The sequence below is a fragment of the Apteryx mantelli genome, chromosome 27 (assembly GCF_036417845.1).
Source record: "Apteryx mantelli isolate bAptMan1 chromosome 27, bAptMan1.hap1, whole genome shotgun sequence".
NCBI lineage: Eukaryota > Metazoa > Chordata > Aves > Apterygiformes > Apterygidae > Apteryx > Apteryx mantelli.
In genome coordinates, this window is record NC_090004.1 from 5,867,637 (window position 1) to 5,880,393 (window position 12,757).

Genomic DNA, 12,757 nt, shown 5'->3' on the forward strand with positions numbered 1-12,757 from the left:
TCCATGGTGTTGCAGTAAAAGCACAAAAAACAGTCCTACTTATTAGTCATTTGTAAGTAATGCTCTAGTAACAAGAAGCCACAACTAAAGCTTGAATGTTTTCAGTCATACATCACTGGGTTGTTTGCCAAATCCTTTTCAGCTGATACTGTAACACCAAGCCCCAAACACTCACTCCTCGTGTTCCAGCTATCCTCTGTACTAACTGAGGACCTCAGACAGATTTAACATCAAACACACACAAACAGCTAATAAAGAATGTTGAAATGGCAAAAAGCAACAGCTTACCTTGGCTGGTCTCGTGGATTCCCTTGAGGTTTCCAGCAGCTCCCCCTCGGCTATCACAGGTAAGAGCAAGCTGGACTGCCGGGATCTTTCCTGATGCATCTGTTCTTGGGATTTACAGGGGAGAGAGGAACCTGCTTGACCTGGGCTGAACTCTGCCACTCGCTCTTGTGGTGCCTTTTCAGCAAGTTCAAGGATTACAGAGGTTTCCTGAACTTCTCTGGGTTCCTCTCTGATAATTAATTCTTCCAGCTTTTTGCCTGCTGCGGGGGTTGTAGTGGATGCATGACTGGTGGTTTCCACTTCGGTATTTTCCTGGGATGTCCCCACCTCCAGTTTAAATGCTGCAGAGGAATCCTGACCATTTCTGATGTCATCTACAATTACTTCTCGGGATTCCTCTCTTTCTGGGGGAACAGCGTGATCCCCTATAAGTCTTTCTTTAATTTTCTCAGAAATTGGCTTCTCTTCCTTTTCAGAAACGTTCTCTCTGCTGGTTTCCATTTTCTTTTGCTTGGCTGCATCTTTTGGCAATCCATCTGTAATTTTCTTGGTAGTGGTTTCACGTTTTTGTTCTGGGGTGCTTGAGATGAGCTCCTCCTCCAGCTTCTTTGGAGTTTCTTTGGAAACTGGAATAGGAAGGGGCTGTTTTTCCATGGAAGATTTCTCCAGTTGAGTGTTTTCTCCTGGGATACTAGTCTGCTTTGCCTTCTTTTTCTTGGTTTTCTGCTTTTTGGTAGGTTTTAGATCAATTTCACTTGATTTTTCCAGAACAACTGGACCTTTTGCATCCAGTCTCAGGGTATCTCCTTCAGTGCCTTTGACACTTCTCTCATCTGCAAGCTTGTCTTCTGCAGGTTTCTTATGGACAGCAATCTTGGAGGAGTCTTCAGACTTTGTAGGAACTCTCTCTTCCTTTCCTCCACCCAGAGATACCGATTCCTTCGGCACTGCCTCAGTTACCTCCCCTGCCTGATCCAAGCTGCCCATTATTCCCTCACCTTGTTCAGAAGCCACGGCTACACCTTCTCGTTCTGCCACAACTCCCGCTGTACTTACAAATCCTCTCTTTGTTTCCTTGCTGTCCTCAACACTTTGAAGCATCTTCTTGTCAAAAAATGACTGCTGTTTCTCTGACTCCAATTCCTCCTTTTTCTTTGTCTCCTGAGCTACTTCTGCTCGCTTCAATTCCTTCCCCCCAGCTTCTTTCACATAGGAGCTGCTTTTTCCTATCCCTTTTTCCACAGCCTTTACCATGACTGTCTCTGAAGAGAGAGATGTTGTACCTAACCCTAAGGAGTATTCTGGACTCAACTCGACCTCTCCTTGGAGCTGATGAACTATACCGTCCTCTGAAATTTTCTGTGGAAGCAGTTTTGGTTTCCCTCCTTTTGTTATATTTGGTGTCACTGGTGATCTGTCAGAAGCAGGGTCTGTATCTCCAGCCATGTCATAGCTCATTGCTTCAGATCCAGCTCTGTGCTCAGCAACTTCAGACTTCTTAGTGGCACTACTATAGAGGACCAAATCTTCCTCTTTTGGAGATGTTTTTTCCAATTTTTCAGGCAAAATGCAGGATTTATCTTCTTTGTGGGCTTCAGAACCATATTTGTCTTTGGATATTTGAGTATCTTGAATGCTGGCAGCTAATTTTTGGCTAACCAGTCCCTTTTCAACAGCTTCCTTTAAAGTCAATCTTTTCCCACTCTCAGCATCAACAATTCCTCCGGTCATCATCTGGTTGGACGCAATGAGTTTGGCCATTTCCTCATCCAGCAGCCCTTGCTCCAAAGCAGACTTCAGGGAGAGTCTCTTACTGATGGTACCTTCCACAAACCCACCGCTGTCTGCCTGAGCCTGCAGTAATCGCAGGGTGGGCACAAGGTCCGCTTTTCCCAGTTTTACTGCCTCAGCACATGTGAGCTTGTTCCCCGACACCTCGTCCTTGACTGCTCTGAAGGGATGAACCTCCAAATATCTCTGACCAGATTCAATGTCAATTTTACATTTCTTTATGAATTCTGAGTAGGGAACTATCATGCAGTTCTCAGGATCTACAATTCCCTGTTTTATTTCTGAAGATGACATGACTTTCTCCATAAGCTGTTCAGGTAACAATCCCTCCTTGACTGCCTCAGAGAGTGTCAGTCTCTGGCCAGAAGCAGGATCAAAAATACTTCCACTCCCAGCTTGGATTTCTTGCACTTTCCTTTGGAAGTCTGGACTAATGAGCCCTAACAATACTGCCTGGGGCAAGGGCAACTTTTCCTGTGTTTCTGAATGAACATACTCATGTAGACACACGCTTTCTGCCTTTGTGAGTTCGTCACACAAATCTTGATCAATCAAACCATGTTTCATTGCGTCATTTACTGAAAGCCTCATTCCAGACACGTGATGAATGATTCCTCCATCAGCAATCTGCTTGGTCAAGAGCTGAAATGCTTTTTCCTTTTCGAGGAGCCCTTTTTCAACAGACTGTGCAACAGTCAAAGGCTGCTTGGTTTTGGGATCCATAATTCCACTGGTTTCAGCCTGCAAGCTAATGAGCTTCTGTCTAGTCGCCTCATCAGTGCCTTTCCCTTTAGAAGCCTTCTCCAGTTTGACCAGCTCTTTCTGACTAGATGGCTCTATGAGGCCAAGGTTTGAAGCCAAAGTGACGGATACTTTTTTGCCACGTTTCAAGTCAACAATTCCCCCAGTAACCACTTGCCCTTCCAAGATCCTCATTGCCGTTTCCTTGTCCAGAAGGCCAACTGCAGCAGCATCCTTGACAGAATAGACGAAGTTATTACCTGGGTCAAGAACACCACTTATTGCTTTGTCAGATGCAAGTACCTTCTGGAGAAGTGTCTCATCCATCAGACCTTCTTCAATGACTTCCTCGGTGGTTAGCGACTCACATGTATGTGAGTCGAAGAAGCCACTGAACATCTGCATTTTCTCCATTAGTTTCACAGCTGTGTGGCTGGGCACCACTCCACAGGCTATTGCTTCATTTAGAAGAAGAATCTTGCCAGTCTGTTCATGGATTATGCCACCACCTTGGAGCTGCGTTAACAGCATTTCTAAGGTGTCATCCTCTTCCTGCTCTGTAGGGGCTGGCAGGGACATTTCATAAACATTCTCATCACCTGATACTTCTTTCCTCTCTCTTTCTTCCACTTCCAAAACACTTTCAATTTTTTCAGTATGCCTCTCTGTTTGCTCTACCTCTCCAGTTTTAGGGAGGACAATCTCCTCTCTTCTTAATGTGCCATTCTCAATTGGTTCGTCATGTAGCAAATAAATCTCTCTAACATCTCCTGCCTCTAATTCCGGTTCCTCCACTTCCTGAAAGCTCTCTGCCATGATTTCCAGTCTCTCTCTACTTTCTGAAATATCCATTGACATGCAGCTTTCGCTCTTCACAACAACTGCCCCAGTTTCAAATGCCCTCTTTTGATCTCTGATACTTTTCATTCCATCTGCTGTAGTAGGCTTGGACTCTTCTTCTGTCTCAGTCATCATTTCCTTTGTTTCTCTGAATTCGCTACTAGGATGTTCTGGCATCAATAATTCTACCTGATTTTTGTCCTTGCTTGTAGAAACTATTTGCTCTCTTCCAAATACAGCATCATTTTCACCCTTCATGGTAGCCTGCTGAGTATAAAGCTGCTCTTGCTCCTCCACAAGCAGGATACTTTCTGCATCCTCCAACAGGAGACTTCCAGGTTCCACCACTACCTCCCCATTCTCCAAAGCAGTTCTGGGTGGCAGGTCCTTTTCACTTTGTCCTTTTGAAAGAGCAAATTGAAACTCAAGCTGCTGCAAAGCCAAACCATTATAAGACTCTCTTTCAAGAGCTGCACTCTCCTCTGTCTCCTCAAAGCCTTCGCTCCCTTCCAACATGTGGGCATGGGATCCATTTTCTTGGGCTTGGATGAGGGCTTTAGTGAGATTATTCAACTCTCCATCTACTAAGAGCAGCTTCTGGCCATCATGGATGTTGATATAGCTGTGGGTCATCAAGTGGAACATCAGTCTTTCGTCGTCACTCCTCAGCGGAGGGTCACTTTGCTTTTCCTGACCTGTGGGACTCCTTCTAGAACTCTGGCTCTGTTTGCTTCTGCTTGGAGAGCCAGCTAGCTGCACACTGGGCATGACATCAGGTATGGCTGTCGACTTCAGCTTCTTGGCCACCTCTCTCTCCAAGATGCCATGTTCAACTGCTTTCTTCCAGGACAACACTTCAGTGGTTTCAGGTATGAAGACAGCCTTAATGAATTGCCTCTTGTTGAGAATCTTGTAAACCAACTCTGTAGACAGGATTCCTTGCTCTAAAGCATCTGCAACAGGGATGATCTCCCCTGTCTCTGGCCACAGGAGCCCCATGAAGGACCAAAGGGATTCCAGGATCACCAATGCAATCCTTGGTCCTACCAGCCCTTTCCTTACAGCTTCATCAATCGTCAGTCTCTCTCCTGTGACTGTATCAATGATGCCACCTGTCTGAAGCTGCCGGATAAGAAGTGCGCATGCCATATCCTGGTCAATTAAATTATGTCTCACAGCCTCATCCACAGTCAGTCTGTGCCCTGTCCTGGGATCAACAATGCCACCAGCAAAGAGCTGGGCTTCCAGCAACCTCACTGTTACCTGCCTGTCTATCAGCCCTTCCTGGACAGCACGGAAGATGCTGACTTTTCTGCCTGATTTCAAGCTCACCATCCCACCCGCCAGCTGCTTGACTGGGAGCAGCCTCAGTCCAGTCTCTTGCTGGATGATACATCGATGCATGAGTTCAGGTAGACTGATTTTCTCAGCAGTGTTGGGGTCAATCAAATTCTTGCCGCACTCCAGGTGAGACAACAATCTGGAATACAGCTGGGGAGTAAGGAGCTTTTCTTGTATGGCTGTCTCCATGCTGATTCTGCCCTGATGCGTTTTAAAGCCCCCGGTGACAAGGTCAACTTCCAGAATCTTTAGCCCAATGGTCTCACTAATCCTCCCCTCTTCTACTGCAGCTACAACAGGTAGGAGCTGCTTCCCTTCACATCTGACTTCATCCACCTGATGAAGGGCATCCTTCAATTCCTGCAGCACCTGGAATGTCCTGAGATCGATGATGTTTCTTGCCAGACTTTTCTCCAAGGAGAGTTTCTCATTGGTCTCTGGAACAACTAAGTCAGATGTGATAACCTGGGCCTCTAAGAGGACAAGGCCAGTGTCCTGGTCTATAAGACCTTTCTGCATGGCACCAAAGACAGGGAATATTTCCACTGTGCCAAGATCGATCACTCCTGCCACTGCTTCGCTGCCCTAAAACAGAAAGAGAAGGAAAAAAATCAAATCAGAATTGAGCATTCCCAGCAATCAGACTGCATGAGGTCCTGGGAGGTCTCAGTTTCCAAAATAAGTCAAAAGAACAAAACCCCAAACAAGCTAGAAAGTGAGTCCCAAAGTGTTTGAAATGCAACTCCAAAGGCATCACAGCCCGCAAATTGGTGCGTTTGCTAGCTTGCACATTGTCAGCCTGTTTTAATGCTCATCTAGTCCATCACCCAGGGCAGCACCGAGACACTTCCAACATCCACCAATAGTAATGCAGCAAAGCGGCAAGCAGCAAAACCCAGAAGTGCTCCTAATGTACCATGGAGAAACAGAGAAAAGGAGACTGACAACAAACCAAAGCCATTCAACAACTCAGTTTAAAAAAAATAAAGACAACACAAATCCCACTTTGTACTAACAGAGAAAGAAAGAAAAGAATTCCACTTCTAGGACCTTCTCCCAGTGCAGTTTCCACCCTGACTCCTGCCATGCTCAACAACTGCACTTGCCGAAGCAGATCTCGAGTGCCAGAAACCCGGGAACAAAACAGACTCCCATGCCATGGATCAGCTCCCAGCAATGACAGATCAGCCATGCGTTAGGGCACGAAAGCTGCCTCTGACATGCAAGGCAGCTCCCAGAGCACGTTCACTGGCAACCGCTTTGCCCTGCTCTAGGACCTGGAAGTAGCCATGCTCTTTAGATAAGGCAAGCGAAGGAACATAAGAAGTTGTAGGTCCCAGAACAGAGACAGTGACAGACTGGGAACAGACCATACTTGGTATTTCTGTAGGGGCTTTTCTCTTGCTGGTATCCACACAGGAAGGTAATAATTAAAATAACGACAAAAGAGTAACAGCACTTCTGACATTTGGACTTCTCCTATCCCCACTGTTTAGGCATAAAGTGGGCCCAACCACTACAGGATTTCCATGGGGATAGGGAGAACGGAGGAAGGAATCTGGACTGTAGAATTAATTCCTTTTGCATCCTCGAGATACTCAGATTCCTTTAACGGTGAGTCTAACAGGACAGTCAGGGGTGCTTTGTAGGGGCTGTGCAGCTCGGCTACGGCACACGAGAATGCAGCCTCCACCACACAGCTCTGCAATTCCCCTAAATGCATAAATACTGTGGAGACAGGGTGAGCCTGCTGGAAAAAACTAAGCTCTCCAGCATCACTGCCAGACTCAGACATGCGTGTTCTGATACGAACAAGCTGTAGAAAGACAGAGAAGAGGAGGCGAAAAGAAAGATAAAAAAAGGAGATAGAAGGGGGGGGTAAAAGGCTTTTACTTACCAGAGTTGCAGGGTGTGCCTTGAGCAGTTAAAGACAGAGCCTTATGGAGCAGTTCAGCCGTATCACACACAGTGTAAAGCTTGGTGTTAGCGTCCAGCATGCGACTGTTTTGTTTGCAAAAAGAACCCCACACACAGGTCGTCCTCTTTTCACTTTTGTGTGTTTTGTTTGTTTAAATCCCGGAGGGTTAGTTAAACTTGTAAGCAAGGATGTCAGTTAATCTTAAAAACAGTTGACATGAAACACAAACTGTACAGGGACACATCATGCTCAATTTAGCGCGTTCTGCGGTTCTGCTTTGCACTTTTTCGTTTTAATTTTGTAACCTCTTTCTGATAGTTGGATGTTTCCAGCAAGCAAATGTTAAGAGTTCTTCATGCTCCCTCTACAATGAGGCAACCGGACCACACAGTGGCCACAAGGATAGTCTCCTACACCGGCCGAGGATCTACAAAGCAGCCCCAGGGCTTGCTCTCATTCTGCTTTTCCTGGGCTTCATGGAGAGCGAGAGTGAAAATTGGCCCCTGTTCTAACCTGGGCCCCAAAACGCCCTTACGCTGCACAAATGCAACCCAAGCCCTGGAGAAGACTCTTGTATGAAAGTTATTTTCCTGCCCAGGAGGGAGGAAGAGGGAAAGGAAAAAGCATCCCTTCCCCTGGCAGGCTTCTTTAGCTTCTCTTCTGGCAGCAGGGGAAGGAGCATCAGAGCTGCGAGGCTTTAGCTGAGGAGACTGCTGACGCTCAGGTCGCTTTGCTCTTTGGGGCCATGTCATCACAAACTTTCTGCTGCCAGCGAGAGCGCTAAAGGGACTTGTGATAGAGTTTACAGAATGGAGACATCTGAAACGTGTTATTAAATCCAGTTCTGAGAGACGCTATATTTTTAAGTGAAAGCTAGACATGCAGATTTCAAATAAATGTCATCCTCTCTCCTTGATTTGCTAGAACAGGGCTTCACTCACTGACACAACAGCCAAAATCTGTGTCACGTGTTCACAACTGCGTAGGCCATTGCTTCAGAGTACAGGGAGCCAGCAAGCAAACACACAAATATATCCATTGACACATGTATATACACTTATATAACACATACACGTATATCTGTGAATGACTGAAGACAGCTAGCACCAATAACAGAGGCAATAAGGATGCACTTTGGGTCCTTCCTACCCAACACGAGTGGAACAAGAAATGGAGACTGACAGGAGCGCTGTTGGATGCGAATGGGGAATAGCCAGGGGTCCAGCTACTAGTCAGTGAAGGTCCCCCAGGTTAGCTGAGGGCTTGTTGAGATAATGCAGTTGCCTTCCACTTGGAGAGCAACTTCATTCAGCTGCATCTTAAATCTCTCACCAGACCACTGCCTTTTACATGTGCATGGGTTAAAGAGATTGCACAGGCAAACAGCCTTCTGCAGAAACCCACCTTCATGTGTCTTCTACAACATGCAGGCCAGTGCAATTGAGTTCTTTCAGTTCAAACTAATGAAAAGGCATTACTGGGAGGAGACCGATTTGCCAAGGGTGGAATTTTCAGGACAGAAGTCCGTTTACATCTTTACCCCCGATATGAACAAGTCAACTCTTTCGCACAGGGCCCAGCTCTGATTAACACCATTGCAAAGAAGACTCTTTCTCGGTGACCTGGAAGCAGCAGGTAAACGGCTTCTGCTTGGCCTCCAGTGACCACCCCAGCCTGGACCCCGTGGCATGATACACGGGACAGGAGAGCAGGGAGGGCGATCACGTGCAATTAGGAAAGGCAACTGGCCATGAGTGGTTGGTGGCCATGAGATACAACCAAAGCAAGTCTCTTTCACACCCTGAGGAGTAACCTGTGGCTGAGTTGTTCCCAGAGCGTGCGGGGAACAGTACCTTGTGCTCCGTCTCCTGAGCCAGCTGGCTCTGGAGCTGCTGGAGCTGCTCGGTGGAATCGCTGCAGAGCGCCTGGTAGGTCTCCTTCAGAGCTCCGATCTGAGCGGAAATCTGTTCCTTCTCCTGGTGTGAAAGCCTGTGAGGTGAATGGGAAATCTCTTAGGGAAACTACACAAAACATCTCCCAGCTCCACAGATTTAACATGTTCTTCTCATGAAGGAAAAAGAACATGATGAGTCCACTCTTCCCATGGCTCTGTTCTGCACCCAGCTCAGCTATAAACAGTAAGGTTAATTGTGATCAGCGAAGGCTGATCTGCATCATAATGATCAAATCCATAAACATGAGGGGTTGGATCCTCATTGATAACTGGAGTGGGCTAAATTCGGCCCAACAAGATAAACAGGATTTATATTTCTTATCTACTATTGCAGATGAGAAAACCCGCCACCTTCATGTGCAACTACTCATTATTTTCAATAGGAATCAGGCACTGGATTCCCAGGACGCCAGTCCCCCAGCACCTAATTCAAGGTAGTTTTCCTGTGCCATACTCACTTGTGGCTGTGTTTTGCCAGGAAGATTTGGGAAGTTTTGATGGCCTCGGAGACCTGCTCCTTCTTTGCAGCCAGCTCTTCATTCAGAGCCTGTTAAGAACAAGAAAAAAGCTAAATTCAGCTGCAGAAAAGGAACAGAAGTTAAAGAAACTCCCTCACGATTGCCCCCACATAGCACTTCATAAAAAGCATCAGGGTTTTTGACCATTAGAGTTCTAGGAAAACTCATCTGGAAACAGTAGAATAATATAGTTTTGTGGGACGATACAAAGAGGCCAGAGTACACGTAACATGCATGAATCAGAGCTGGACAGAGCAGGCCCTTGATTTACCTGCTGCTCCGAGATTGATTTCTCAATGTCTCCCAGCTCCCTGCTCTTGGCAGCAGCAGTCCTGCCTTGCACGCTCTGCCTCAAACCGGAGACCCAGCCCAGCAGCTCCTTCACCTTGTCCACATGCTCCTGCTTCTCTTCCTCCACTACTTTCTGTAAACAGAGGAGGGAGAAAGATAATCACGTCAAATGGGTCCAGGATTTCCAAAGGCTCTTGGTCCTGCTTCAAGCAGGACCTGAAATATGCTCTAAATGCGGAGCCGAAAAGCGGGAGGGCAGGTGTTAAAGGTGGAGTGTCTTTGGGAGATCTGGGAAACGAGCCTGGACATTTCGAATAGAGTTCAGTTCTACATAACACTCATACCTCCTCTTCCTCCAACCGCCGGAGCGCATCGCTGATGTACTTCACATGCTGTGTCGTTAATGTTACCAGAGCTGTATAGCGAGTTCGCAAATCCATGAACTGCGAGGGGAAAGAGGGGGAAACAGAGGGCATCAGCCATAACCAGCTGACCTGGAGCTATGTACTTTACAGTACAGGACACAGCTACATCATCTCTCACTTGGAAAGATCCCCAGGCACCTCGCAGACCCAGTACAGCATCAATGAAACGCAGCAACTCCGAGGGGGAGGATGGTGGCCACACACGGCATGCTGCACGACACTGGAGCGGAGGGGAATTCCCGTCACGGACACTGGGGCGGGTGGTCAACTCTTACAGAAAAGGGCCACTGGGATCTTTGATATCCACACGGAGCAGACAGGACCTCAGTTTCTAAAGGTCTCATCTCAAAGATGCACACACAGGAATGCTGCATGGCGCTCTGTGCATTTACCTGGGGAGGCTGACGGGCTGAGCCGACCCCGCTGGGATTGAACCAGGGGTTCCCAGGAGTCCAGGTATTTCATACCTGGTGCTTAGAGCACTAAGCCATCCTCTCTGGCTATTGGAAAAAACAGCGAGGGTGGAAACTTTACTTATATAAAAGCGTTTAGCAGAAAGGAGCTCATTTCACAGAGAAGCTGCCCATCAGTTTGCTCAGAGAGAAGAACCCCCCCCACAACTCCTCCCTGGCAAGACCGGGGAGCGACGGCCTCCTACCTCCTGCGTGATAGCATCCGAGGAAGAAAGCATGCGCCGGCGTTTCATGGGAGACTTCTGCTGCGATTCGACAAACGCCCTGTATGTCATGAGCTGCAACTCATAATCCTGGAAACGAAACCAAGGGTGGGGAGAAAGATTTCGTTGTTATTTCTTTAATGCTGGCACTCTCGGATCTCTAATTCAGGCTGGTTCTTTGCATGCAGAGCCGGATCTCTGCTGCTCACACCAGGGAAGCTAAGCAAATCCATGATGGGAACTGTTCTGGGGCTATTTATGCCTGGCCAGTCTTACCCCAGGTTGAGGAAGTGGACCGTACCTTGACAGCAGCTGAATATTGCTGAGAGAATTTCTGACACTGGTCCAGTTTGGCTTGATTTTTCTCGATTTCTGCAGCCAAAGCCTTCAACAAAATTCAAAACAAAAACAGTTACCAGGATGGCTGCCACAGGTCAAGTGGGCTGAATTTCAATCCCCACCCCTTGCCTTTTTGATAAAGTCTTTATACTCTGCAATTTTTATGCAAGGCCCCATCTCCACCTCGAACATTTCTCCACTTCCCAGACACTCCTCAGCTCAGACCCGCAGCCTCTTTCCCACTGCCTTTGGGACCTCACTGGGAGCAAGCGACTAAGTCATTTACCCAGGGCCACAGCTGCACCAGGAGCCTGCAGCAGAGTCAAACGCAAGTCGAGATCTCCCATTCCCCAAGCTATGGCTTCAAATGCAGACCACCCTCCCCAGCCCAATGGGCTCGCCAGGAGCCAGAGCAGCTGTCGATGGCTGCAGATGTTGGTTACTGCTCTCCTGGGAGGCACGTGAGCTGCTTAACAGCAGATGAGCAGCTGTGTACAATCCTGCTCTTCCACAAGGCACTGCAGGCCTTAAAGCATTGATGTGTTCAAGCTCACAAAGATTTTAGTGAAATAAAAAAAGTGACATGTTCACTGCAGCGACTGCCTAGACGTCACAAGACCCTGTCTTACGGTTTGCTGGCTCAGCTGCTCTGACAGCACCCTGCTGTCTTCCGCTTGCCCTGGTTTCATCAGTTCCTGCTGGATAGTGATCGCCTCGATCCACTGGATTAGGGTGCCGTGGCACTGGCGGTAATCACTGAGCACCTCCTGGATGCTTTCCAGCTCTGTATGGCTGAAAGAAAAACCACGATAAATAAGAGGAGAGTCAAATGCCACCATAAGCTATTGGAACGTGCTGGCCACCAGTGGGCATCACATCTGGAAAAATACCACTGCTAACAAGCCTGATCCAAGCTCTTAACTGAAGCATGAAAGCAAATCCACGAAAGGAGGAAGGAAGTATCTCACCGGGTCTCGATCTGCGTGCAGACCCTCTGCCAGCGATCCCACAGCTGGCTTCCCTTCTCCTGATAGCGCTCGAGGTCGATGCTGCGCTCTTGTCTCAGACGGTACAGCTGCTCTCCCACCACCTTAGCCTTTGCTATTTCCTCCTCCAACGTGGAGAACACACAGCTCTTGTCCTTCACTTCGCCGAGCCATTGCTTCAACAAACAGAAGAGACACCTACAGTTTAATGCTATGGAAGCAGGATGCGCAGCTTCACCTTAAGGCTGCAATTAAAGCCAGAGATTCCCTCCCTCCCATAGTTTAAAAGCCTGAGAAGGGGTTTATATTCCCTCTCTCCCTAACCTGCAAAGAATTGGCTTATTATAAACTTAGGAGATGCAAAATGGAGGGGTGCATGTTCCCAGCTTAGACCAAATCAATTTGGTCCATTCCCTGTCCTAGAGCGGCAAAACACACAGCTGCTAAGATGCTCACATTTATGTGCCCCACAAAAGAAAGCACAAGGCCAAGGCAGCTCTTCTGTCATTCCCAAAGCGATAAAGGATTACACAAGGACCACCAAAACCTCCTGGCAGCTATCTAGGGTCAAGAGAAATGCAACACAATGCAAGTTCAGCAGAGAAGGGGAACACCGATTTCACCGGCCTAAAACACCATCCGGTTTCTC

The 12,757-nt window shown here is 47.6% G+C and overlaps 1 protein-coding gene across 14 annotated transcripts in view; it reads right to left on the reverse strand.

The window, feature by feature from the left end:
- LOC106493286 (microtubule-actin cross-linking factor 1-like) overlaps positions 1 to 12,757 on the reverse strand; it is a 154,212-nt gene that overhangs the window by 81,419 nt on the left and 60,036 nt on the right. For 10 of the 14 annotated variants that reach the window (XM_067311627.1, XM_067311624.1, XM_067311629.1 and 7 more), the window contains exons 28-36: positions 12,091 to 12,284; positions 11,752 to 11,914; positions 11,085 to 11,168; positions 10,766 to 10,873; positions 10,027 to 10,125; positions 9,663 to 9,815; positions 9,332 to 9,420; positions 8,773 to 8,908; positions 289 to 5,586 (exon numbers count right to left, since the gene is read on the reverse strand). In XM_067311627.1, the coding sequence (XP_067167728.1) occupies positions 289 to 5,586; positions 8,773 to 8,908; positions 9,332 to 9,420; positions 9,663 to 9,815; positions 10,027 to 10,125; positions 10,766 to 10,873; positions 11,085 to 11,168; positions 11,752 to 11,914; positions 12,091 to 12,284 (6,324 nt within the window). The remainder of the gene's footprint in view (positions 1 to 288; positions 5,587 to 8,772; positions 8,909 to 9,331; positions 9,421 to 9,662; positions 9,816 to 10,026; positions 10,126 to 10,765; positions 10,874 to 11,084; positions 11,169 to 11,751; positions 11,915 to 12,090; positions 12,285 to 12,757) is intronic. The other 4 variants (XM_067311633.1, XM_067311634.1, XM_067311636.1 and 1 more) reach the window with 1 other exon arrangement.